General features: G+C 42.3%; 2 protein-coding genes across 3 annotated transcripts; one reads left to right on the top strand and one right to left on the bottom strand.

Moving 5' to 3' along the window:
• Positions 1 to 110: 110 nt before the first annotated feature.
• ACOD1 (aconitate decarboxylase 1) lies at positions 111 to 27,609 on the top strand. Of its 2 annotated transcripts, none has more exons than XM_085215713.1 (5): positions 111 to 1,842; positions 22,407 to 22,568; positions 23,595 to 23,684; positions 24,478 to 24,683; positions 25,497 to 27,609. In XM_085215713.1, exons 1-5 carry the CDS (start codon positions 1,564 to 1,566, stop codon positions 26,461 to 26,463), a joined length of 1,704 nt encoding a protein of 567 aa, XP_085071839.1. In that variant the 5' UTR covers positions 111 to 1,563; the 3' UTR covers positions 26,464 to 27,609. The 2 variants fall into 2 exon arrangements, with proteins under 2 accessions (XP_085071839.1, XP_003203323.1); XM_003203275.5 differs by lacking the exon at positions 111 to 1,842 and adding an exon at positions 20,890 to 21,235.
• LOC109364069 (feather keratin 1) lies at positions 1,211 to 1,510 on the bottom strand. Its single transcript, XM_085215717.1, has one exon. The coding sequence runs from the start codon at positions 1,508 to 1,510 to the stop codon at positions 1,214 to 1,216; it is 297 nt and encodes a 98-aa protein (XP_085071843.1). The 3' UTR covers positions 1,211 to 1,213.
• Positions 27,610 to 27,807: the final 198 nt, after the last annotated feature.

Genomic DNA, 27,807 nt, shown 5'->3' with positions numbered 1-27,807 from the left:
TTAAAACTGCAGTTCATTTGGAAATAGGACTGACAATGCTGTCTTCCTTCTGAGGGAACTTTATGTATTTTGCTCTGTAGTTGGAGACACTAAAATGGGATTCAGTTACTGTGTCTAGGAAATTCTGAACATGCTTTCCTGTTCCAAGTTTACATAGAGGAATTATCACTCTGCTTTGTAGGGATTTCTTGTAAGATATCTGTCTACAATATCTGTGATTTTCAGTCATGTAAGTAAATTTAACTAACATCTTATTGCTAAAAATTAACATATTTGATAGAGCAAGTGTCAGATGGTTAGGACATTTCAGAAATATATGGAATGAAAAATCAGTGTTTGAATTTAATGAAGTTTTAAATAAGCAAGTATCTAAATTCTCAAGCAAATCACATACACTTAATTCTAGCAGTTTGCAGACTCTTTAAGCCCTTGAGGAATACAGGAACTCAATTTTTAAGAAGCTCTCCTCTCTTTGTATTGTAGAATCCTGGAATATCCTGAGTTGGAAGAGACTCAGAAAGACCATCAAGTCCTACTCCTGTATCCGACTTATCAAATTATCCTGTCTTATCAAATGAAAAACAATATCCAACATCATTCATTGCTGACATGCCCATTAGAGGGATGTCCTGGACACTGATAAGACCTGGACAATACAACATAAAGTTTACAAAGGTAAACTTTATGGTGTTATATAACATTTTGACTCCAAGTCAAAATATTTTTCCCTGAATGACTTTGCCATGAGTCTTAACAGGAAAGGAACACGAGGATACTGAGATTACAATGCAGCATAAATTTTATTGAATCTAAAGAAGGAGTCAAAGCAGTGCATAGTTTAAAGCTGCTACAAAGGCAGCTGGTAAACAGATTGGCAGTCAGCTGGCAAACTTTGCCACAATAGAATGCATGTCTTCCTCCCTCACGTGGAGAGAGGAAGAAGTAGGGCCCTCTCAGCTTGCTTCAGGATGAATCCATGGCAAAGGACAGCATGAGACAACAAAGACTTGTGATGATGAGAAGAAAGCAGAAGAAGACATCTGCTTGCTGTGTTTCCAGACAGCACAGGCTGGCACCCTGGCTTCCCTCTCTACTTTGCAGGAGGGCAGGAGGGTGCTCAGCCCATTTGGAAACCCTGGCCAGCAGCTACATCCTCAGTCTGGCACCTGGCTTCAAACATCACTGGGATGTGTTCTGAGGATGTCCACCCGTTTTAGCAGGGCAGGCACCTCCTGCCAGAGAACCGGCCACCTAGGCCAGAGAAGCCAAAGCCTCCAGAAGAGATAGGCACTCCCTCCTGGCTAAGGATGCTGCCAACAGCAGCAGAGGTGCTGGATCCCACAGCAGTGTTCTGGGGGAAGGAGCTGAGAATGGGACCGGGCAGGGTCACCACCACAGGAGAGGGCTGGATCACCACACGGGAGTCCTGGCACTGCCGCACACAAGGCTCGTTGCAGCTGTTGGCCAGCGGGGTCGGGCCACAGGGACGGCACAGATCGAAGCAGGACATGGCTGTGGGATGGAGGTGTACCTAGGAGAAAGGGCAGGCAAAGCACAGGCAGCATGAGCAGCAGCCTGGTGGCCTGCTCACCAAGAGAGGAGGTACAGGCTGGGGAGCAGGGAAAGGCCCCTGCAGTGACAGCCCAAGGCCTTCTTCCACCTCCCCTGACCCCAGCAAGCAGAACAGAGCTGATGGGAGCGCCACCAAGGAGTAAGACTCACACCAAGGTTGGAGCAGAGTCAAAGACTAAGTGGAGATCAGAAGAGAAAGAGGAGAAACAGAGAAAGAGGACAGTGACGAGAAGAGCACTGCTGCTTACCTTGTTCACCAAGAAGGAGAAGGTAAGAGAAGTGGATGAGGGAGCATGGTGTTGGACAGGCTTTTATACTGCTCAGAACTGCTCATAGGCCCTGAGGCACCCTTTGCACATACATTATATGTAACAACAAGCTCATCTTGCATGCAAAACACCACAATTAAAGAAATTTGTGTCTTTTTTTTTTCTGTTCCCATGCAATGCTCCCTTTTCATTTCTGTGTATAGGACATGCCCAGTCTGCCACTAAGTCTCCTTTCAAGTGACAGGATTAGAGGCCAAAACATTTCCTGGAGACATGACACGTCAGTATGAGCAGATGATGCAGCCAGTGATGAGCACTGTGTAACCTCAGGAGAGAACAGCAGCCTCCTACCCGCTGGGGCCTTACTTCAACATTTGTCTTTATGGTTGGGACAGGTCTCCTCCTAACCCTGAAGCTTCACCTGTACTTCCACATGGGAGGGGCGGTACCATCAATTATTTTCCCTAACACTATAATAAAATCTTAGATTATAGAATGACTTAATTTGGAAGGCACCTTTAAAGATCATCTAGTCCAACCCCCTGCCATGAGCTGGGACATATTGGTTATTCATAAGCCGTCTAACCTAACTTTGAACATTCTCAATGCTGGGGCATCCACAACTCTGCACAACTTGTTCTAGTGTCTTACAAAGGAATCTTCTTCAGATCCCTTTTGCTTACCTGCAAACTGTTGGCAAAATAAAGATCACTCTGACTTTTGAATACAGATCTGGGGGCTCAGGTAGTACAACTCAGAAATTGTCTTTCCCATATCTGTTATGAGACAACTGCAGAAGTATATGCTACACATTTTTTCTAGCTTGAAAAGGGTTGCAGCCATTAAAGGGACCTGTTTGTTTTCACCTTATAACTTTTCATGTGTGTTGCATATATGTGCCTTTTGCCAAATTGCCATCCTGAAATAATTGAACGCTTTCATTGTTATTGTTTATATTTTTTAATAGAAAGTCTTGATTGTGTGAGAACCAATTCCCTTAAATATAATCTTTTCAAATAAAATGAGGGAAAAAAAAAACAAACCTCTATTCGTCTCTGAGAGGTTAAATCACATAGAAAGAGGCTGGGATTGTGGAATGGATCTCGGTGAAGCAGAAGCTTATCTGAGAGGCAGAAGCATAAATCCTGCAGTCAAAGTGACAAAGAAGCTTCCAGAATAAGAAAAGATCCCTTTGTAAGTCAAAACTCTCTGTGACTGGCAGTCCAAAAAGTAAAAAGAAAACATGTAAATTGCCAAGCATAAAGCTTGTTATAGGGGAAAAGGAAAAAGGAAAAAATTAAATATAGCTAAGAAAAAGCAAAATAAATACAGAGGGGACGGATGGCAGTTCTTTCTGGATTTTATGAGTCTTCAACTGCATATTGTCAGTGTTCTAGAGTTATAGTAGTTACATAGCCTTGTCTTTAATACTGTGTATAGATTATAACTGTGGTTATTCAGACCTGTTTTATATTGGAATGACTTTAAAGGGTAAAGTATTCACCAGTAACCTATGCACGTGATCTCTCTTCTTGATCTCTCAGTCTGTATCCTCAGGTTAAGGCTGATGTGGCTGTCCCCTCAACTTGTAATAAAAAAATGGTGATGTTCAGGTCATTGCCTTTTGACAACAGTAGATTTACTCATAAGTTATGTTTTGTTTACTTTTTCCACATATTTTATCTTCTTGTTTTTACTGTACTGGTGCATTTTTTTCCATCAGCCAAAGCAAATATATTTGTTGTGTATTTTGTTTTTATTTTTTTTCACTTTGCAATGGAAAAAAATGTTTCAGAAGCCACAAGAGGTGCTTACATACAGCCCTAAGTACTCTGTAAGTACAAGAGGACAGATTATGAACGTTGCTAAATTAAGTATGCATCACACATCCAAAAGAGGGGTCAGAGCTGGAGGAGCAGAGGATTGGAGTGAGAATAGTCTTGTGTTAGCTATACAAAGGAAAAATACCAGTAACTGCATTTAGCCTTAGTAACCATAACCCATAGCAGCTCTTCAGAAGTGAACTGGATACATTCAAGTGATACCTTTAGTGTACAGGTTGGGAAGCTTCAAGGTAATTTCATATATACCTGCTATAGTGATGGATATGCTGTAAAACTGACTGGATAGTCACAGCCTATTTTTTTACTGCTTACCAGAATTCTTTTCTTTTGCATAACTTCCCTTTTTCTATCCACTGAGCATCGTATGTCTGAAAGTCATGTCTGTATGCCAAAACTCTTTTCTGCTTCTCTCCCATTCTATAAGTTGCACTGTGTGCTTATTATAAGCTAAACTGTTTGAATTTGCAACAGAAGAGGGAGGGAGCATATCACCAGCCACTTGGGTCAGTCAGCATTTCTCTGACATTCTGAAGAGTTTCCAAGCATTAAAAAAAGAACGACAGAAGGTAATGGTAGAGCAGGGCTCAAGTTCATGCGCTTGAATGACTTACAATCACAGACCCTATAGGGAACAGATAAATGGGCTTACAGAGCAGCATTAACACACATTGAGTAGATAAGCCATAGGTAGCTTGACTTGCCAAGCAAGGATGATCCTGATTCAAAGCATTGGAAGAGAAAGTATGAACAGGTTGTAATGCCACACTGCGTATCAAGTGTTCTGACTAATGGGAAAAGCTGTTTTCTTTAGAATCTAGCACAAAGAAGAGTTGTTCTGAAATTCAGAAAGAAAATCCTTCCTGGTGGAATCCATGTGCAAATATAAACACGAAAGTTGACATTTTGGCCCCTTTCAACTCAGAGGCAAAATTTCCTGAGGTTTCAGCCAGGATTTGCCCCTCGGGAATCCTAGACCCTGGAGATAAGAGGAAGAGTCTGAGGAATGGAAAGCTTCCCTAGGGTTCAGGAAGAGATGATCAGATTGCATAGCCAAAATCAACATGCAAATCCATGGGCCTCAGTGGGATGTACCCATGAGTGCTGAGGGAGCTGGCAGAGGGGATTGCTGAACCACTCTCATCTTTATAAGGTCTTGGTGAATGGGAGAGGTACTTGAAGACTGAAGGATAGCATAGGAAGTTCCATAAGAATGTGCAGAAGAACTTCTTTATGATAAAGGTGACAGAGCACTGGAACAGGTTGAACAGAGAGGTTGTGGAGTCCCCTTCTATGGAGATCTTCAAGACCTGTCTGGACACCTACCTGTGAGACCTACTGTAGGACACTTGCTCTAGCAGCAGGGTTGGACTCGATGATCACTTGAGGTCCCTTCCAGCAGTTGCAATTATGTGATTCTGTGATTTCACCTGTACTGCCTGACCACATGCATCCTATGCATGCCTTTTCATATATATTTATTTCATCAAAGCATTTCTGAGGTGAAGGTGTGAAAAATCAATTTTCTCAAACAGTATGTTGGCTTTCCTTCAGATTGTACTTGTGCATCGTTGTCACAGAAAATCACCGTCACTTTTGTGCTTCCTGAAAACTTTCACAACTAACTCATTAAAACACAAACTCTAGTGAAATTATCTAATTGTGTCTCATCTAAAGCTCCGGGGTCACCTGGTTTTGTTCATAAAACCCTTGCATAGTGTCTTCAGCACTGACTTTACAGTGATCATAGAACTGTCCTTTACTAGTCCTATCTGTAGTGACCAGTTTAATACTGATGAATGGTGTCTCTTGCTAGCCTCATCTGCCATCTCATTAGTCACTATTAGTTTATGCCAGTGGCATACTGTTGTAAAACTATGAATATTGCAATGGTTTCTATTATCACCTTAAAACATTAACTCTGTGGGCACGTTTCTAATGTTCATCAAGGACAAGATTTCCAAGATTCCAGCTATTATCAGCCTGCCATTGCCCATAATACCTTTAATTAAGGACAGCATTGTTAATGTAAAGCCTTAATCTGATGAGATGCTGATTGCCTGCATTTTCACTAAATTGCTAATGAAACTTCTTCAGTTGAACCAGCCAAAGATAACAGCATCAAAGGATGTGATTAAGCTGTGAAACAAGTGGCAAGATGGCTTGTTTATTTTTTCAAAACCGTGACAGCACATTAATTACAGCTTATTTTATTCCCTTCTGTTTTGCAAAGTTGACAGTTGCCTTTATTTCTTTTTAATTATTAATTTTCAGTTTTTAATTAATTTACAGTAAATGCATTATCGTGGGAAATGCCAACTTTAACTACCCATACTGCAGTTCCCTTGATGGAAGTGAGGCCCGTGCCCTGGGGAGCAGCAGGTGGCAGTGCTGTCTCTGCTCGCAGCTTTCGGGCGCTGCAGTGCTGCAGCTGAAGGAAGCCATTTCGTGAGCGTTCTTCAAGCAGAGGCGCTTTTGTTTACAGACAGTGCCAACTCATCAGGGTGCTGGGAAATTACTCTCCAGATTCTGAATAGCATCATTCTCTGTGTGAAATTCCTCCAGTCTTATTTATAGTGTTTGCTCCAGCATTTGTAGCAAGGAATGTGACTCTTGATTACTTGAATTTTTAACCCAAGATTTATCAGACTGATGAACTGTGTATACTTACTGATGCTATTAGCAGCCCTCACTGAGAGGAGAAATCACCATCTGTTTCTAGAGCTTAAAAAAATGTTATCACTGTTATGCAAGTATAAACTTGTTCTGGAAATTGTTCCAGAATCACTTGGTTAATTAGCAGTCACCTTTATTTCATCTCTCAGCATTCTGTACAGCAGCAGTGTTGTGGACAAGAACAAAAACTCTGAATGCAGTAATGTCTCACAGAGTGACTAGAAGGCTGCCAGGAAGGCAGCAGTCCGGATGCTTGCCTTGCCTTGCCTTCTCCAGCTCCACAAGCTCTGCTTGCAGCCTGTGGCTTTGAGGCCAAGTGGCAGTGGCTACCTCATATCCACTCTGCTTACATTTTGAAGGTCAGCTGTCTTGCAGAGAGAGCAAGAAGTGCTTCAACACAATGCCAAAACAAGAGGAAAATTAAGCAGTGTAGATAATCGTGGGTTCAAATCCAGAGCTCCTCCCCCTCTTACCCTTTTCTATTTTGCTACCAGCAAAGTGTGAGATAGAGGAGGGAGGGAGTAGGGACGTGATGACAGTACCTACCTTAGCTTGTTCTAGAACTCTGGGGAAAGGATCCAGTTTATTGCAAACGTGGTGGGAGGGAACGACAATACCAAGTCTCTATGATGATTGTGATGAGGTTCATCAATCAAGCAGGTGCTTTTTTTTTCTTCTGATTTTTATGCCATATTTTGAATAACCAAAACAAATGCAAATGCAGTAAAAACAAGAAGTGTCTGAGTAGCCTGGGCTGTAACTCTGTTATCCTCAGGGGCCTCGCATAAAGGTTGAAATAGGCTTCTGAAGTTCAAGGGAAGTGAAACAGAGGGCCCATCTAGAAACTAGGAGAATAAGTAAAATATTTTTATCTTTGAAAGGATGAGATGTGAATCACTGAGGTCAACTATTCCAAGATGTCATGGTTTCATGATTTTTCATTATCGGTATTCCACATCATAACATCATGCAATGCACTGGGGGTTTGACTGCTGATGCTCAAGTTCCGGGTGCCTGTCCAGCGGAGAAGAGCAGCTACGTTTCCCCAGGGGGCTTTGCGGTCAGCGAGGAGATATAACTCCCGGCAAGGTCACCTGATGCTCTCTTCTTTGCCTGCGCTGCTTCGCTTGCGCTTCTCTGCCTGCGCTGCTTCGCTTGCGCTTCTCTGCCTGCGCTTCTCGCCTGCGCTTCTCTGCCTGCGCTTCTCATCTCAGCGTTGTGGTAAGGCCGATCCACTATCAATTTCACATTCTCTCTCCTTACAAAATTCTGTTGATACCATATTTAGTAAATTACTTTGTTTTACCTCAGATTGTTGCCACTGTTTTCAATTATTTCGGGGTCCCTTATTTTCTTTTTTTCCGGGGGCGCGGATCCGCGGATCCCTCCGCCCTTCTAGTCACGGAACCGGGCCGAACCAGCCCGTAAACCGTTGACACAAGACCAGCTAAACCTAGATGCCTACACAGTCACTAAAGCATTTCTATAATCTTCTTTATTATTTAAATATGCATTTGGTTTTGTCTTTAGTTTGGACTCCTTAAGTAGGACATCTGAGCTCCTGATGGGTATTTTATTTGACACTGTGTCACCAAAATAAAGAAAATCCCTGGCCTTTTAACATTACACTCTGAGAAGGCATGACTGTAAATGAGAAACACTTGGCATTTACCTGTAAGACTAATTTTAAAATTTATTCATGTAAGTAAGGGTACCTGCTGAGTTGCATTTTTCAGAAGAAGTTTGGATGTGAAATGGTATTTTGGTAAATCAGCGGAGGAAGTGGTTCCTCTCGTAAGGCAGGCAGAAGTACAGAAAGGAAATAGAAAACTATAGTGTTAGCATCAAGACAGAAGATAGAGTGCTGGTGCATGGTCCTGCTTTGGACACACAAAGAAGATGGAACGTTCATGTTCTTTGTCCAGCAATGCGGAAAGAGAAAGGATCAGCACAGATCAGTGTTAATTGAATGACAAGAAATTAATTAACGCCCTCCACATCCCTCTGCACATACACTTAGAGGAGTTGCAGACCCCTGCTGAGGGTTTTCTGTTGGCACTTTGTTCATTCCTATGCTATGTATCAGGCTTCCTCATCTTTCCCATGGAATTAGCCATACACCTCTTGTCAGTCGGGCAGTCACAACCATGTATCACTGCTGAATCAGGATCACAATGGCTTTAACGTGTGACTGACAGCAGAATCTCAGAGCAAAAAGCTTGAAGCCCAACAGGGAGAAACATATGAGGATCCCTCATCAGGTGGAGGAACTGATTATTCTGTGATGTATATGCAAACTGCAGCATTCTCACACACAAACAGAAAGAAGATGCTAATGTTAAAGGACAGAATGAGGGACAAGGGAAAAAATAAATGATGGTACATGTCACAAGAGGTTGTCAGCACAGCCTTCTGCTGAATTAGTTCACAGAGGCAGTGAAGTCTTTTGAAGTTTCCTTTCCCTCTCTAATCAGTCCCATTAGAACAAGTAGATCTGAGCTTCAAAGGTAGCAGGGCTTGTCAAAGAAAAAATCTGCCTGCTCCTCAAACCGAGAATGGCAGCTTTGTGTCCCAGGGTGGGATCTCCCACGTGAGGCCATGGCATCGACACGGTGGGCATGATTATACAGCAAGTGCTGCACTCAGATCTCTTTGAAGGGCTTATGCATGCTCCCTAATTATTGATCCTTTCCACTTGACAGGACTTTCAAAGAGTTGAAAAGGTGCTCAGTAGAGCATACTTCTTAGCTTGATCCCTCACCTGTAAAGTCTAGATGAATCCACAGACCTGTTGCATTTGAACTGTTTTCTCTAGTTCTTTAGCTGAATATACATAAAGTAACTGGAATATTTTCATATTAAAAGCCTGTACAATTTTGTTATTGTTAGGTTCTTCCTATAAACCTTTTCCCAGAACTTCAGTTCATTAAAGATATAGGTGAGATATTTAGTTTGCTCACCTCATTAGATAGCATTATTAATAATGACATTTATTGCTCTGAGGAAACAGAAGGTCAGGTAAATTTCAGTATTTTTGCAAAGCCAATTCATTGACTTTGCAACCTATAATTTCTAAAAATTTGCAAAAAGAAAAAAGCCAGAAAAAAGGCCTGAATACAGCATGTTCCTTCATTTTTAACACCAGTTTTATACTTCTGTAAATTGAAAATGAATATCATTTATATGGTGACTGGTGCTCTTCAACATTGTCATCAGTGACATAGATGATGGCATTGAGTGCACCCACAGCAAATTTGCGGATGACGCCAAGCTGAGCGGTGTGGTCAATACATTGGAAGGAAAGGAAGCCATCCAGAGGGACCTGGAAAGGCTGGGTAAGTGGGGAAGGCCAACTGTGTTCTGGGCTGAATTAAAAAAGGGGTGGCCAGCAGGGAGTGGGAGGTGATTGTCCCTCTCTACTTGGCTCTTATGAGGCCCCATCTGGAGTACTGCATCCAGGTCTGGTCCCCCAGTACAGGAAGGACGTGGAGCTCTTGGAGCAGGTCCAGAGGTGGGCCACTAAGATGATAAGAGGGCTGGAGCACCTCTCCTATGAAGAAAGGTTGAGGGAACTGGGATTGTTTAGTTTGGAGAAGCAAAGGCTCTGAGGAGACTCATTGTGGCTTTCCTGTACTTGAAGGGAGTGTATAAACAGAAGGGAGAGAGGCTGTTTATGAGAGTAGATATGATAGGACAAGGGAGAATGGTTTTAAACTGAGACAGGCGAGGCTTAGGTTAGATAGTAGGAGGAAGTTCTTCACACAGAGGGTGGTGACGCACTGAATAGGTTGCCCAGAGAGTTTGTGGATGTCCCATCCCTGGAGGCATTCAAGGCCAGGCTGGATGTGGCTCTGGGCAGCCTGGTCTAGTGGTTGGCAACACTGCATGTAGCAGGGGGATTGAAACTCGATGATCGTTGTGGTCCTTTTCAATCCAGCCCATTCTATGCTTCTATGATTCAACAAAATATCTATTCATAACACTTTTCTTTTGATATATTAATGAATTTGTTTATCTCGGTGTACGACTTTCTCAGGTCATGACTCTATTTTCAGTATTAGCAGCTGAATTTCCATCATGCTTGAGCAACTACTTGTGAGTGTTGCAATCCCTTTGCAGTCACAGTCATTAGCTTGAGAATCATCTCTAAAGTATGACTTACTCTCATGGCCTTATTTTCATGGAGTACTTAGAGACTAGCTATGCTAATCCAGGAGGATTTTCAGAATACAAAGCAGATCATGAGTAGTGTCTGTAGAAATTATGCTCACAGATGTTCCTCTAGTCTTCAAGAAAATATTAGTCAAATACCAGCAGTAGAAGATGGGTGAACTCTATAAATCTTGAAGTCAGAAAAATGAAAGGACAGAATGAATCTCAAGAGGTTAACTTCCAACCCACCTCTTCACAAAGGCAAGACAAGAAACTTTGGACTAATTCTGGCAGACATCAGCATAGTTGATTACAATGAGGGGAATTCAACACTATTCTTGTGTTTGCTATTTTAATGTTTGAGTACCTGATATGCTTCCTGTTCTAAAACTTTTTTTTCTTTCTTTTTTTTCCCCCACAACAAACAAGAATTCATCAAGAAGGTTAGGAAGACTTGTGGTTACTCATATGTTCCTCTTCTTGGTTTTCTGTGCCTAATTTGTGAGTGTCATTACTGTGACTTTGCCTACATGTATAATAATTGAGTTTACAAGACAAATGGATAAAAACAAATGTGTCATCCTGTGCCATGCTTTTTCAGTTTAAGGAAGGTCCTTCTGATCTCCACCCTCCTCTGTTTAGTCACTGCTCGTGTGGCCTTTTCATCATGTTTAATTTTAATTTAGGGCATTCCAGCGGAAGCTCAATCAAGTATTTCTCTAGCTAGAGAGCATCATTTCCTGTAGGAGCCCTTGCCATGTGCAGACACAGAGCTAAACTGAGAACAGATAAGTGACAGATTCACATTTCAGTCTTCAATATAACATAAACTCTGAGAGTTAAAGGCTTCATGCACACATTCCTTTAGCAATCTGTAGGAGTGAGATGTTAAGATTTGCAGTATTATGTCTTTTAGATAATTGTAAATAATTTAGACTTCCCAGGATGAGTTCACTCTTGATTTATATTCATATAGTTATCTCAATACTATCCAGAGTCTTGAAGAATTTTTTTTACTTTTAAAGTTGTCACCATCTTAAGTCATATAGTCAATTGAGAAGGCTTTACTATAATTGTTTATATTATCATTGTAAAAAGGAAGCAAATGTGAAGCCTGAGGATACAGAAACAATAAAGTTAAAACAATAAGGGTTCCAAGTTTTTTTTTTTTAATCTCACTGCTGCTTTAAACAGTTTTGAGGTTGGAGTCTGTGCTAGGGTGTCTGCTGTGGATGAAACCCACAGCAAAGAAGGCTGCACCCCTAGTGATTCCTTCCTGATGGTGTAGCTGATCTCATGTGCAGACTCCTTAACCTGTGAGTTACTCTGTCCTGTTCAGGATTCTGTCTGGGATGTGCCAGCTTGTTCCAGTCCTCCAAGAGAAACCCAGTGTACTTCAGCCCACAGCCCTGACACATTTTTGTACTTTTCCGTGGCAGAACACTGGTGCCTTGCTGTTGCAGTGCTAATAGAGCAGGCTGCAAAGCAGTCTTTTCATCTCTGTGGGATCCTTTTCTGGCAACTTAAGGGGGGGACAACCTGCAGCCCACAGATCTGCTCTAATGAGCATGATGAAGCAGTTTGCTGCAGGGAGGTCAGCTGTTTCAACAAGTCATACTGGGTAAAAACCTTGTGCTACCCAGATGAAGTCAGCACTACCAGAGCAGCCAGCTGGTAAAGAAGGTCAAAAGTGCCTGTTCTGAAGGAAAGAGCTGCTGGGCTTTCCTGTCCTTCCTGTGCAGTCTGTTATGAGAGGCCTCTCAGAGTACAAGAGCAGCAGAGACTTGTGGGCAGAATCTGGATTCACTGCCCATCAGGCTCAGAGATTATGTGGATAATGGGTTCTTCATGCTGGTCTTTCACAGCAAGCTACTTGGTAATGTCCTGACACCAAGGAAGGAACCACGCTTACCTTTATATACTGTCAACCTGCTTGTGAGAATACAGCAAATTTTTGAAGCCCATCTTTCCAAGTCCTTACAGAGATTTCTTGAGATCTGGACATATCTTTGGCGCAGTCCAGAAGCAAGTTTTCCAACTCCATTTCCACCTTCATTCCTACACCATTTTTTTCCCCCAAATGTCCCAGAAACTCCACTCCTCATCTGTCCTGTGAGAGAAGGAGTTGAGAGAAGATGGACACGCACCAGCAATGTGCCCTCATGACCCAGAAGCAAACGGTACACACAATGGTGCATCCAAAGCCCAGGTGGGGAGGTGATCCTGCCCCTCTACTCTGTGCTGTTGAGGCCTCCCTTGGAGGACTGTATCCAGATGTGGAATTCTCAGTATAAGAGAGACATAGACCTGTTAGAGTAGATCTAGATGAGGGCCACAAAAATGATCCCAGGGATGGAAAACTTCTGTCCCTGCAAGGACAGACTGAGTGAGCTGGGGCTGTTCAGCCTGGGGAAGGGAAGGCTCCAGGAAGAACTGAGAGCAGTCTTTCAGTATCTAAAGGGGGACAACAAGAGAGAAAGGGACAGACTCTTTGGCAGGGTTTGCGGTGTTAGACAAGGAAAAATGGTTTCAAACTAAAAGAGGAGAGACTTAGACTGGATATAATGAGGAAGTTTTTTACAATAAGGCTGGTGAGGCATTGAAACAGGTTGCCCAGAGAGGTGGTGGATACCCCGTCTCTGAAGACATTCAAGGTCAGGCTGGACGGAGCTCTGAGCAACCTGATGAAGCTGTAGGTGGCCCTGTTCATTGCAGGAGAGTTGGACTTGATGACCTTTAAGAGTCCCTTCCTTCTCAAACAATTCTGTGATTCCATGAAAGAATTTTGCTTGGGATTTTTTGTTTGGCTTGGGGTTTTTCTTCTCAGCCACATCTCAAGATCATTCACTAACACAGTCAGTTCCCATGTTGCATCAAGCCCCAGGAGGAGAAGCTCTCACAGCTTCTTCCTGCTTCCGAAAGAGACAAATAGCATTTCTGACGAGAAATGATGTCACTGACAGAATGAAGGAGGACAGAGGACAAATAGCACAAAGCTCATTTGTCCTACGTCACTGCACACACATCTGAGAAAGCAAGAAGCAGCTCCAGCCAAATCTGTCTCCAACAAGAGGGATCTGTTGCCACCATTGCCAAGCAGTTCCTTCTCCAGATGTGCCAGACTTCTGATCCAGCCCTGTATTTTGAGTTGCTCTAGAGGATCAGAAAGAAGCAAAACAAATGCCACCAGCATTAGTAGACAAAAAAACCATTTAACTTTGGCTCTGAGAGATATGTAGGGCACCCAGCCACGCCCATGTGCACAGTAACCACAAACTTCATGCAAACTGCAGTGGGGGGTGTGGGCTTTGCTCTGGAATCTCAGAACCATAGAATTATAGAATCACAAGGCTTGACAGGCCTGTAGTTCCCCGGATCCTCCTTATGGCCTTTCTTGTAGATGGGAGTCACACTGACAAGCCTCCAATCCTCTAGGAACTCTCCAGACAACCAGGAGCACTGGTAGATGGTGGAGAGCAGCTTTGCAATCATCTGAACTGGCTCCCTCAATATCCTAGGGTGGAGCCCATCTGGTCCCACTGTCCTGTGACAGTCCAGATGGAGTAGGAGCTCTCTGTCTCCACCTGAATCACATGGGGTGTATTCTGCATAGCATCCCAGACTTCCAGATCAGGGCATAAAGTGCCCTGAGGATAACTGATCTGCTTATTAAAGGCAGGTGTAGAGAAGGCATTGAGGATCTCAGCCTTCTCCTTATCCTCAGTGGTCACATTCCCTGCTGCATCAAGTAAAGGATGGAAATTCTCCTTGGTTCTTCTCATACCGTTGATATATTTGTAAAAGAATTTCTTATTCTCTTGTATTGCACTGGCCAATCTCAGTTCAAGTTGGGCTTTTGCCTTTCTAACTTCCTCCCTGCATACCTTAGCAGCCTCCTTGTAATCTTCCCAAGTAGCCTGTCCCTTCTTCCAGAGGACATAGACTTTTTCTTCCAGAGTCTCAATAGTAGTTCCCAGTTCATACACACTAGTCTTCTTCCCCTACGGCTTGCTGTATGGCATTCAGGAACACCCTGTTCTTGTGCCTTTAAGATTTCCATCTTGAGGAGCGTCCAGGCTTCCTGGACCCCTTTACCCTTCAGGAGCGACTCCCAAGGGACCACTGCAACAAGCATCCTGAGCAGGTCATAGTTTGCCCTCTGGAAGTTCAAGATAGCAGTTTTGCTAGTCACCCTTCTGACATCTCCAAGAGTAGAGAATTTTACAATTTCATGGTCGCTCTGCCCAGGACAGTCCCCAGCCTTCATATTTCCCACCAGTTGTTCTCTGTTAGTGAAGAGCAGGTCTAGCAGGGCACCACCCCTGGTAGGCTCTCGTACCAACTGTGTGAGGAAGCTACTTTCCACACGCTCCAGAAACGTCTTGGACTGCTTCCTCTGTGTTGTATTATATTTTCAACATACATCAGGGAAGTCAAAGTCTCCTGTGAGATTGAGTGCTGGCGATTGTGCAACTTCCGCAAGCTGCTCATAGAATGCGTCGTTCTTCTCTTCATCCTGATTAGGTGATCTATAACAGACCTCCACCAAGATGTTGCTCCTACAGGCCTTCCCCCTGATCCTCATCCATAGACACTCAACTTTATCATTCCAAATCCCAAGCTCTTCAACATCAAAACACTCTTTAATATAAAGGGCCACAGCACCACCACTATCCTTTCTGAAGAGCTGGTAACCATGCATCATAGCACTCTAGTCATGGAAGTGGTCCCACCATGTTTCAATTACAGCAATGGACTGGGTATTAATTTTGGTTCTGCTGCAGATGCTCACTGGGCAAACTGGTTGCACCTCCATCAAAGAACTGAGACTGTTACCTCATACTTCAGTGCACCAGCTCCTTATAAAAAACTGGGATTCTGGAGCAGTTGCCCTTTAGGTTAGGGAGGGTCTGTTGGGTAGAGGAGCATCTCCCATCTCAGCCAGATATTAGAAGCTCACACAAGTTCATCCTTCCCAAACAGCAGTGGTTTATTCAACTTCTCAATAGGACAAGCAAAGTCAGTGTCGATGTAAAGCACATTTCCGCTGTCTGGGAAAAAGTGGCATTGGAGGAATCAGTGGAGCTTGGAGGATGGAAACGTGTAAGGGCTTGGGGTCTCTTTCTTCCCCTTCTGTAAGTTTTCTTTCCCTACTCCACAAACATGTGATCTTCCACCATCCTAAGAGATGGGATGTTTTATTTACATATAGTCAAATCTCTTTTCTTTCCTCTGCTCCTTCACCCTCCCCCAAACAAGCATCCACTTTCCCTAACTGAGTTTGACTACAGATATGCATCCCAAATTTTCAGGGACTGTGGGGAAATATGCCTGGCCCTTGTTAGCATAGGAAGAAACAGTGCATTAACATGGCTATGTTGTACTTGGAAGGTGGAGAGTCCTATTGCTTAAGGTAGTAAGATGAGACACCAGGAAGCAGGAAGGCAGACAACTTCACAGCATCAGCCACCCTGTTCCTCTTAATGAGCCCTTCCTTTCTCAGCAGCAGCAGCCGCAGCAAAGGAGGAACATGGAAACAGAAGGCAGGGCTGGGTAGATCAGGCTTAAAAAAACCTCTATTAATTCACAGGCTACTTAGGCAGCAAGCTGCCCATTCAGAGTCACCACCCAAGGCAGCTGCCTGCTTTTCTTTCACCGTAAAACTAAAACAGACTTGCATTGCCCTGTGTGCCATTAGTTGGATGGTATGACTCATGCCCCGCTGCAGTTGTGTTGGTGTCTTAGGATGGACCACAGCATTTCAGTATTGCTTCATTTGTGACTCAGTTGATAAGTTTCTCTTTTTTTTTCCTCAGCGTTTAGTAAAATACCAAACCAAGCAAATCAAAGGAAAAAGTATCGCAGAAGAATCATGGAATCATCATCATAGAATCATAGAATGGCTTGGGTTGGAAGGGACCTCGAGGGTCATCAAGCTTCAACTCCCCTGCTGCAGGCAGGACCACCAATCTCCACATTTAATACTAGACCAGGTTGCCGAGGGCCCCATCGAACCTGGCCTTGAACATCTCCAGGGATGGGGCATCCACAACCTCTCTGGGCAGCCTGTTCCAGCACCTCACCACTCTCCCTGTAAAGAACTTCCCTCTGATATCCAACCTAAATCTTCCCTCCCCCAACTTAAAACCATTTCCCCTTGTCCTGCCATTTTCTACTTTTGTAAAGAGTTGAGTCCCCTCCTGTTTGTAGGCTCTCTTTAGGTACTGGTAGGCTGCAATTAGGTCACCACAAAGCCTTCTCCAAGTGAAAGAAGCCCAGCTCCCTCAGCCTGTCTTCATAGGGGAAGTGCTCCAGCCCTCTGATCATCTTTGGGGCACTCCTCTAGACCCTCTCCAACAGCTCCCTGTCTTTCTTCTATTTGGGGCCCCAGACCTGAATGCAGTATTCTAGATGGGGCCTCACGAGGGCAGGGTAGAGAGAGACAATCACTTCCCTGTCCTTGCTGGCCACCCCTCTTCTGATGGAGCCCAGGATACCATTTACTTTCCGAGCTGCAAGAGCACATTGATGGCTCATGTTCAGTTTTTTGTCCACTAGGACCCCCAGGTCCTTTTCTGCAGGGCTGCTCTCAAGGATTGCTCCTCCCAGTCTGTATAAATGCCTGGGATTTCTTCAGCCCAATTGAAAAACAGTTATAGTTATTTTCTTTGATTTTTAATGCTTCCTGCATCAGTCTTAATCTCCTATGCCAAAGATGACTTATGTGTGGGAAAAGTAGTGTTATAAATTCTAAAAAGCAAGATTATTCAAATGTGTTTACGTAAAAAAGGACTGATTAAAATCGAATAGTTAGCTTCTGTTTAAATGTTCAATTAAAAAGTGAAATAAATGCCTTATGTATTTACAGCTCTTGTCTTCAAATATAAACTCCCCCCCCCCCAGCTATTTCTCCCTTTTAGAAATGTGGATGTAATCATGCCAATTTTCTTTTTAGAGATGAATACACAAGCACAGTTAGAACTTCCCCAGTATGTTTTATGGTCTGAAACATGTAATACTTAATCTCACAACTAATAACCACCATGTCATATCTTATAATTGTGCCGTAAATCACAGACTAACACATTTAATGTGTAATTTAAGCTGTTTTGCAATATTTTTAGATTTTTGAAATCTTCCAGTGGTGGAAAATGCATACTTTTAAACTGTATATAAACACGGTTGAGGAAAAATGTGGAAAAGCTTAGATGGACTGTGTGGACTTGTCTTTAGAAGTAACACCACTAATTTAGGAAGGAGAGAATGATGTATTGTGGATCTGGTGCTGACTTCTAGCAACCTTTACCAGAATATGGACAGGAACTTTCAAGATTTGCTGTGGGGGATTGGAAAAAAAAAATGCAGAAACAAGGATGTTGTAACTTGCCTGAAATTAATTGCAGTTGTCACTAGTTGTGCAAGTATGCAAGTAAGAGAACTACTGTAGACTGGAAATTTCCAGAATTATATGTTTCCTGTGCAGTCATTTCTCATTGCTTGTACTTTGTGTTGTTGCTGTGCTGGCAGACTGCCTGGAGCACTGCCTGTTGCTCCAGTGAGTGCAGGAAATAGGGCTGGGCAAAAGAAGGCCCAGAGAGCGTAATGATAGAGGGGCAGAATTACAGGATCCCAAAAATTATCGCTGTATGGCTGTTAACAGGTTCTAGATCAAGCCATGTATACCAGGTGAAATTCTGCCTCTAACAAAATTCTCACTTCTTTGCTGCACTTACAATATTTCTATAGAGGGGGCACTACTCAGGCCCAGGTCCTGGAATTACAAGGTGTCTGCAGATCGTTAAGAACAGCAGAGACTCTGTAAGCAAACACATTGGCACCTGTCTCCCATTTTCTTGTGTTTGTGCAGCTTATGAATGAAGACACATCTTAAAAATTGGCCTAAAGGACAGGAAGCCTGGCCTGTGTATAATGTCATTTTTTTTTAATGTATGTTTTTTAGGACAAAAAGAGCATATTACTGACGTCAGATTCTGTGTTCGTTTGCAAGTATACAGCTTGCAGTGTGAGCAGAGTTTAGCCTAAAATAACTGGAGGCAAAAGGACAAAAAAAAGGGCTTAGAAGTGTGATGTCAGCAGGAGATAATGTGCCTCTGGGGCATTGGTTTTCTAAAGCCGAATTCTGTAATTAATATAGCTCATTACTGTACCTGTGTACAATGTCACAAATGGCATTTTGATGAATGCATTTTGTCTTTCCATCATGCTTGCTAGTTAACAATTTCTTTGCCCAAATTGCTGAACCATGAGCACTGTGATAAGGAAGAGCCAAGCAGCAGATTCCCTTTGTCGGGAGCAAAGCTCTCAGTCAGTCATTTTCAACCTTCTTTCATTTAAACCCCTGCAAATTCTCCTATGGAGGTACAGGACTTTGTATAGATGCCTTTTCCCCCTGCAGTGATAACCATGCTGCTTCCTTTCCCTTTGAGGCTACTGATTGAGAGGTCTACTACTTTCAACTTAGAGGTTCCATTTTTTAAAATTAGTCTCCCAAGCAATTTAATTCTGTGCATTCACATCTTCGCTTCCTCTTTAAAACAAACAAACAAACAAACAAAAACTAACAACAACAACAACAAAACAACCAGTCACTTTCTTATTATACCTCAGTTCAGTCCCTAAAAATACTGATGTTACTATTGCAGTGTATTGAACAATTCATACATCAGAGTAGAAAGTGGCTCTGTGTCTAGATCAGCCAGCAGCTTGTGTCAGCAAATTGCATTGCGAAGCATACCACAAGTTCTGGCCCCTGTGAATTCACTTTTGTGCCTTGGCATGGGACAAAATCCAGCTGGGCCTCTACACTTCTTTCCCATAAAAGGTGTTTCTAAGTGCTGGGGGGCAGTAAAATAGTGGAAGCTGGAAGCTGTTGCATATGCCTTACGTTGAGACTCAGAGAGTTAATAGAGGATGCAGTCCTACACGCTGGCACTGCACTGTCCTTCTAGAGATTGAGATGGTTATGAGCCTATTATGCTCCACTCTGATTGTGGGCTTTAGTGATCAGAGTAATAAATCAGTGTGCTCAGGAGTTATGTTGTGGCACAGTTTTCTCATATTTTTCATCTGTTCAGCTGTGTTCACAGTTCCCTCTGCTGGAGTTGTCAGCAGAAGTGCAAAAGGTTCCAAGTTGTTAGGAAAATTCCCAAATATAATTAGTAGCATCAATGGACCAAGGAGATACGGAAAATTCACTTCAGTCTCACTCTTTCTCAAAGGAGGAGAAGGAATATGAGAAACAAAATGGGACTATAAATTGTATCTAAAAAGTAAAAGAAAAGATTACTGAAAGAGGATGGATTTAAATATCTTTTATTTAGTATATTATTTTATGGTGGTCAAAGCCCTGGGCACTCTGCTCTGTTTGACCCTGAGGAAAGTGTTAGAGCAGATGGCCTCCAGAGGTCCCTGCCAAGTGATTCTGTGCCATTTTGCTCTCTCTATTTTCCAAGAAGGAAAAGTAAGCTGGGAGAACAACAGGGAAGAGTAAGAAAATCTTTCCTTTCTTGTCCCATAGCATAAATTCCTGTTAACCTTTCTGATTGTTGCCAATCTTGTCAACATGAGCAATCTCATCAGCTCAGTAGATTTTTATGGTCCAATATCAAGGCCAGATATATTTTCACACATTATGTACATTAGCCAGTAATGTCTGTAGGGCTGAGTTTTTGGAGCCTTGGGCCCCAAGCTCTTTGGATAGATCCATGAAAACACACAATGGTGTTTCTATCACTTCTGGCACTTTGTCACCCACTGCAATTTTCAACCTCAAGTAAGGCACCTGAAGATGATATCCAGGGTCAGGCTCAGGCAGAATAGGCAGATATCAGCTGGAGCTGGCTAACAACCAACCTCTTCCCATCTCTTCTTACATGCCTGTGCCCTTCCCAGATCTCATGAAATATTTCTAGCCCTACTCCTCTCTCCTTCTGCTTGTGCTGCTAGATTTCATTTTGCACTTCTGAGGTAATTAAACAGTTTTGCCTGACAACTGAGAATCCCTGGACTGGCTTAGGTGAGAGACTGGATTCCAAAATGAGTCTGTTGAGCTTCACAGCTGACACAGGGAGAACTACATACCTAGGGACAGGAGGAGGGATGGGGTGCAACCCAGAACAGGGCTATTCCTTTCCACTCAAATCAGTGTTAAACTTCATCCATAGATCCACGCTTTTCTCTATCTGAGAGCACTCAGGAGTTGGAAAAAGCTTTACAAAAGGATTTGAGATTGAACTCAAAAGACTGAGGCTCCTCTAAGCAAGTTTTAGGTACTGAAGTGCAAGACTGCAACTCTGAAAAGATTTGCTACTTTTTTCCCTAATCCAGGAGGTGCCCCAGATTTTTCCTCATCTCTATGCTCCCAAATGTAAGGCGCTTGAATCAATATATGGTAATGAAATATCACATCTGTCTGTTTAGAGATGATACGTGAATGTGACTGGTAAAGTCCTGTTGCACATGTGCCAGCAGTTTATAGCACAATTAGTCAGAGAAAAGTTGAAAATGAAGAAAAAGGAACATTTCCAGGCAGAGGAGGAAATGGGTGGGACAAGATGAACAAGAGAACAGGCTTAGTCTGCCTCCCCCCACTGAAAACATGCATATATAAGTAGTGAAGGAGAAATTTCCCTTGCTTCCTGGCTGTCATTCATTCTCTGCTTTTCCCTGGGGACCACATAGCATCCCTCCAAGATGTGGGCAAAGGTACTGTCTTGTTTCTTTGTGATGTAAGATGAATTTTTCTGTTTAAGTATTTGTATCCTCACTTGTACATGTATCGGTGACTGTGCATTGTGCAGTGGGATACATGGCTCACCTGCTTTAAGTGTCCTGCGCTTCTTGAGGTGGTCTTAATGCTTTCGTGCAGAGCTCACTGAGAACCCAGCTGAAATAATCAGAGAATCATTTGAATTGGAGGAGACCCTTAAAGGTCACCCAGTCCAACTCTCCTGAAGTGAACAGGGAATCTACAGCTCCATCAGGTTGTTGTCCCATGGGGACAGACTCTTCAGCAGGGTCTGTGGCAATAGGACAAGGGGAAATGGTTTCAAACTAAAAGAGGGGATATTTTGACTGGAGATAAGAAGGTTTTTTTACAATAAGGGCACTGGAACAGGTTGCCCAGAGAGGGGTGGATGCCCTGTCCCTGGAGAAATTCAAGGTCAGGCTGGACGGGGTTCTGAGCAACCTGATGGAGCTGTAAGTGTCTCTGTTCATTGCAGGAGAGTTGGACTAGATGACCTTTAAAAGTCCCTTTCAACTCAAACAATTATTTGATTCTGTGATCTTGCTTTGGAGAAAAGCTAGAACTGTGGCTTATCTGGAGTTCACTGGAAGCAGGCAAGTGCAAGATAGGACTGCCAAGTCCCATCTCCTCTTGAACCCCAAGCTCAGCAAAACTTGGGATAGGGATTCTGCTTCTCGTGGAAGTTAAATCTTGCTGCCTTAAGTGCTAGTGACTGTGCTGGCCTGAACTGCCACATTCCTGCTGATTTCAGTTGCAATGAACAGGTGCTATGGAAAGCCAGGTGGCTTTTGTTTTGTTTCTTTATATGTAATGCATCTATGTGTGTGTTTGTGTGTATACACACATAGATATATGTATATACATGCATCTTGCAAAGTTACGTCACCTGCAGTACTCAGCCTCAGGGACTTATGGAGCAAGCAGCAGAAATAGAGAACAGATGAAGACACCAAAGAAAGTGAAACCAACATATAAATAACAACAGAGCATTTCTGGGAATAAAAAAGGGAAGAATTCAGATTTTGCTGATGCAATTCATGTAAGCAGGGACAGGATGACAAAACTGGCCAGCTAACCCTAGACTGAAAGAAAAAAGAAAGGACATTTAATATTTTTTTCCTCTCTCAGACGATTACAGGAAACTTTGCCAACGTGATTCATGGTTTGAATAAAAACCACCTGACAGATATGGTCATTCATAGAAGCAAGCGAATGATTCTGGATACCTTTGGAGTAGGACTTCTGGGTACCAGCACCGAGGTCTGCCAGAAAGTCAAACAGTACAGCAAGGTAAGAGGTTTAGTATTCATAGCATACACTAAGGTTTACCTATGAGAAGCAATGGAAAATATAGGCTGTAAGGGAACACTTTGCAATGGCAGTGAAATTCATTTGGAGATAGAAATAGAGACATTAATTCTGGATGGGCAAAGGTCTGTGTAACAGACAATATGCTAAGACTGCCAGACACAAGCAGAACACAGTTAATTATGAATCCCTTCCTTTCGCCTATGATATTTCATTAAAAGCATCAGCATAGGAAACATTACTTAGCATTGGACTTTTCAGCATGAAGAATGGTTACATGGATGAAAAATTGGTATCAGGTTATTTCCAATCCATGAAACATAACTGCTATCTGAGGTACATTGGTCATGTTTCTCCTACAGTCCTGTTCTGCTTAAATTAAAGGAATACTTGACCTCAAGGAGAACCTATCCAACATAGGCTCACATCAGCGAGGGGGAGTTTAACTTTCTATTTTACTGGTAATACCTAGCTAGCTGGACTCGGGCTACAGAACACTCTGTGTCAGTAAGGTTCCTTGGACAGATATCCCCATTCCCAATCTATGCTAGTTAGCTCTTTTATTTAATTTCATAAAGAGCTCTTTGTTAGCTAAAAGATCTGCACATCAAAAAGAAAGGAACAGTGCCATTCAAAGCATGGGGTACTAGCATCAGGAGGCCATATTTCATTTACTCACAGTGTACTAAGACATTGAAAACCATAACCTTTACCTGGAGATCTTCCCCAACAAAATGATGACAACTCTGAGAAAAATGCCAATGAGTGGTGAGGAGGAACACTAACGGCCAGAGGTTTTGTGAAGGTACTGAATGGTTAGGTTCATCGTGTTGGCCTGCCCCCTGACAAGAGTCAGTAGGAAACAGACTTTCTTTTCACACTTTCCAATAGAATCATATTTTTCCTATGAAAGGAAACAGTTGAGTCTCAAGTGGGTAGGATTTGATCTCAGCGCACATTTATCCTTGGGTTCAGTATTTGGAATTAATTGATGTCAATTTGTTCCAGATCTACAGCTCAGATATATCCAGCACCATCTGGGGCCACTTCGATTTCCGACTGCCTCCTCTGTATGCAGCTTTTGTGAATGGAGTGGCTGTAAGGGATGCTCTTTTACTTGCTCTTAAATCACACTAATTGATTGCATTTTCACTCTAAAGAACAGAATGCTCCTAAAAACTCAGTTTACTTTTTTTCTTGTTCCTGAAGCCTCCTACAAAACTTCATTACTCTGTTCTCCTGATGCACTTCAACTTTCTTCCTAATTTAGACCAGGCTCAAGGTATAATAAATATCTGCATCCCTTAGCTTTAATCTGAGACTTGGGACTGATTTTGTAGGTCAGAACTCTATAGCTTCTTGCAGGCTGGCGATGGCAACTGCATAACAAAGAGATGCTCTAGCTCTCATGGATTTCACCAGATTTCTTGGACTTAGACTGCTATAGTTTTAAGGTGTAAGCCCTAATACCAGCATCAGTTGTAGAGCATGGGAAGTCATTTAATCATGTTCATATACTGTTATGAGGGAAGTGAAAACTCACCACTGGACCTAGAACTGCTGCTTTTATTATACCATGTAATTAAAGTAGCAAAAAGCACATTGTAGAAAAGAAGAATCATTGCCAAACTGATTTTAGACCAGTGCAAGTAGAGTTACAATTACACACCATTGAGACAAGCTTTATATTGTATTTACATGTCATGTTGAGTGATAGGGGGAGCAAAGGACTCAGAAGAAAGACCTTTTAAGTTTTGCTTTCTTCGATTTTAAGGAAAATCTAGTTCTTCAGCCTTTTTTACACCAGCATTCATTACAGTATTTTCATTTGACTGAACCAATCTTGCCCAGTTTAATTCTGATGACAATTCATAGCTTCTCTTTTTGTTAGGTGCACTCAATGGATTTTGATGACACATGGCATCCTGCCACGCATCCATCTGGGGCCGTGCTCCCTGCTGTGATGGCTCTCTCTGAGGCCTTTCCTCAGAAGAAAAAAATCTCAGGTCTTGACCTGCTCTTAGCTTTCAATGTAGGAATTGAGGTGCAAGGCAGGTTGTTACGCTTTTCCAGTGAAGCCAGGAATATTCCCAAAAGGTATGTAAAAATACTTCTAGTTGTAAGTTGAGTGGAGATGTTAATATTTTTAATTAAATGCCAGTTAAAATATAAATGGCATGGGTAATTGTATTTTCTGTTCTTTGTCCAGCAATTTAGGAAAACTTCAAGTGAATCTTAAATATAAATATGTTTACATGAATCCTCACTGCTTGGTGAATAAATTTCTTTTTAAGAGCATCTATCATCTTACAAGAAAGTGTTGATGATCTCTCTATTAACTAGATCAACAGCAAAAGGGAAACGCTGAACAGCACAGGTCTCTAGCTCTTGAGGACAAGGACAACCACACCTCCCTTGCTTGTTCTCAGCATAATGGAGTCAACTGTACTGAGTTCAGAGCAGAGCCAAAGGAGACAGAGTGTGTTTAGGAAATACTCAGGAAGCACAGGATGGACTAGATGTCTTCTTGCTGTCTTGTGCATTTTCCTTCTACTGGTTTTGCAAAACTGGTTTTCAGAATAACAAAACATGCATCCTCAGTATGTATCATTTTCAGAAACTAAAAACTGTAACACTTTTGCCATTACTGTGTTCTATATGCCCTGAATGATGAGCAATTCTAGCTTTTCAGTTGCTTTCTGGGGAGGCCTCTATTAAAACAGGTGTTATTCCTGTTTAACTTGTTCCTAGAGAAAAGCAAAAATTTCTCCCATTAGGACTACGGGTGAAATTTGAATGCATGTTTCTTACAGTCCAATCCACAGCAGTAAAGGGAAATTGAAGCTTGAGTGTATAATGAATCTGAGTAACTTTCTAAACTATAGTAATGAAGAGATTTTGTTTTTTCAGGTTTCACCCACCAACAGTAGTTGGTACAATGGGGAGTGCAGCAGCTTGCGCAAAACTGTTAGCTCTTAACCAGATGAAATGTAAAAACACCTTGGCTATTGCTGCTTCCTATGCAGGTGCCCCACTAGCTAACGCAGCAACTCAAACAAAGCCCCTGCACATTGGCAATGCTGCCAAACATGGCCTGGAAGCGGCTTGCTTAGCATCACAGGGTCTTCAAGGAAACAATCAGATCTTGGACATGGAGTCAGGGATAGGTGCCTTTTATACAGATTACAACCCACAGACTCTGCCAAACTTGCAGTCCTATCCCTGGCTGTTGGACCAGCAAGATGTGGCTATCAAACGCTTTCCTGCTCATCTTGGAACGCACTGGGTGGCTGATGCAGCATCTTCTGTAAGGAGGAAGCTTGTTGAAAACAGTGACATATCACTTATCCTTGATAAAATTGAGAAAGTTATTGTAAAAGTCCCAGAGGTCAAATACGTGAACAGACCCAGCCCTAATTCAGAACACGAAGCTCGACACTCCTTTCAGTTTGTTGCCTGCTCTGCTTTGCTGGATGGCAGCATGTCCATCCAGTCCTTTGCCAGTGAGAGCATTCACCGGCCAGCCTTACAGGAGCTCCTTTGCAAAACACAGCTTGTGCACCCTTCTGATAACAAACCCAGCTTTGAGAGTCTTTATTGCGAAGTGACTGTTGTGCTTTGGGATGGCAATGCAATTAGTGACCGCTGCAACACGTTCTACGGACACTGGAGGAAACCTCTGACAAAGCAAGACCTGGAGAAAAAATTTCAGTTCAACGCTTCTGAAGTCCTTCCTGCAGAAGCCATAGAAGGCATTATAGAGACTGTGTACAATCTGGAAAAAGTAGAGGACTGTTCTGTATTAAACATGTTTTTGTCAGGACAGTCAGCTAGAGTATTTCCAGAGAAGCTGCACTTCACACATTCCAACTCATAAAGCAAACAAAATTCAGGAAAAGCTCTTATTTAATGACCAAAGACCAAGTAAATGATTTAGAGATAGCACGCACAGTTCAGTCAGAAGGCTTGAAGATTACTTCAGCTATTTTTATATGTTTATACCGCTAAAGGTATAAAGGTAAATGCCAGCATGCTGCACAAAAAAAATTCCTTCCTCTTCTGACAAAAAAAGTCTGCATGTTCTGCTTCTACTTAATCACTTCATGAAGGAAATACAAATTCATGGAAATGCTACTGTGAGAAATACCACTATGAGGACAGAAAATAGAACTCTTTACATATGTATTGCTGTACATTTAGTTATACAGCCTTCTTGAAGAGGCCACCTGCTATGCCAGAGCTTTGGTGTGTGCGCTAAAAGAAATACAGCAAACACAGTAACAGCACTTAACATTGCAGAAGACATCAGGCTTCACTGTGGAGACTGGCATTCTGGAACCAGCTTGCAGAGCAAGAGGAACAACCCTATGGTCCTAGACCTAAAAGCATTATTTCCCAGCCCCATCTTCTTGCTGCTTCATTGTATGGGTTTATTACTGCCGTGTTCCCACTTCAATTACAAGGCACTGGCTTAAGCAGAAATTCAGCCCCATTTTCCGCAACAGCAGCCAAAGAGATGACCAGACACTTTTGAGGAGATATGTGTTTAGGCTGTGGGGTATTTATATTTAGTAGGCAAGAAACATTTTAAGATGAGCTAGGTTATGACAGTCCTATATTTTCTGATTGCATAAATGCAAGTGTAGTCCTGTTAAAAGATATACCACACTCTTGTGAGAATGGTTGAAAGTTAAACAAAAACTGTTTCTACCATGCTGAGTTTATGCTGTTTATGGCAGTGCTGTCTTTCTTGCTTTCATAACCATTCCGCACTGATCAGGATGCCATGTTCAGATTACTGCAGACATTGCAAAGCATAGGGTACAGTACATTAGTTACTATAGACTGAGAACTGTATGTATCAAAACACTTCACATGCTGAGACCACCAAATGTCCTTAGGAACAGTCACCTTAACTTGACAACCAAAACCATTCCCTCAAGTCTTGCCATTTGTCTTAAAATGTATAAAATGTATGTACAAAAACTAAAATCACAAAATAAAACTAATTTTAGTAAATGAACCCTAAGTTATTTCATTTGTTATTATTTTATTATTTTCCACATGTAAAGTATTAATCTGTACTTAAGCCTCTGACTCTTCGTTTATAAAGTTAGTTTATCAAAAAACAACGTTTTTCTTTTCTTTATCCCTTTTGATTAGAAAGCATAATTACTGGTCTATGCTGAAGATATACACTGAGACACAGACATTTCCAGCC

This window comes from Meleagris gallopavo, chromosome 1 (assembly GCF_905368555.1).
Source record: "Meleagris gallopavo chromosome 1, MGAL_WU_HG_1.1, whole genome shotgun sequence".
Lineage (NCBI taxonomy): Eukaryota > Metazoa > Chordata > Aves > Galliformes > Phasianidae > Meleagris > Meleagris gallopavo.
Note: the sequence above shows the minus strand (reverse complement) of the source record. Positions and strands in the feature narration are given on the sequence as shown.

Excerpts from the sequence above, each read along its gene's own strand:
- ACOD1 (XM_085215713.1), top strand. The coding sequence starts at position 1,564 with ATGAGCAGCAGCCTGGTGGCCTGCTCACCAAGAGAGGAGGTACAGGCT. Across the intron at positions 22,569-23,594 it reads AAGTCAAACAGTACAGCAAG|ATCTACAGCTCAGATATATC; the intron begins GTAAGAGGTTTA and ends AATTTGTTCCAG. Across the intron at positions 23,685-24,477 it reads CTTTTGTGAATGGAGTGGCT|GTGCACTCAATGGATTTTGA; the intron begins GTAAGGGATGCT and ends TCTTTTTGTTAG.
- LOC109364069 (XM_085215717.1), bottom strand. The coding sequence starts at position 1,510 with ATGTCCTGCTTCGATCTGTGCCGTCCCTGTGGCCCGACCCCGCTGGCC.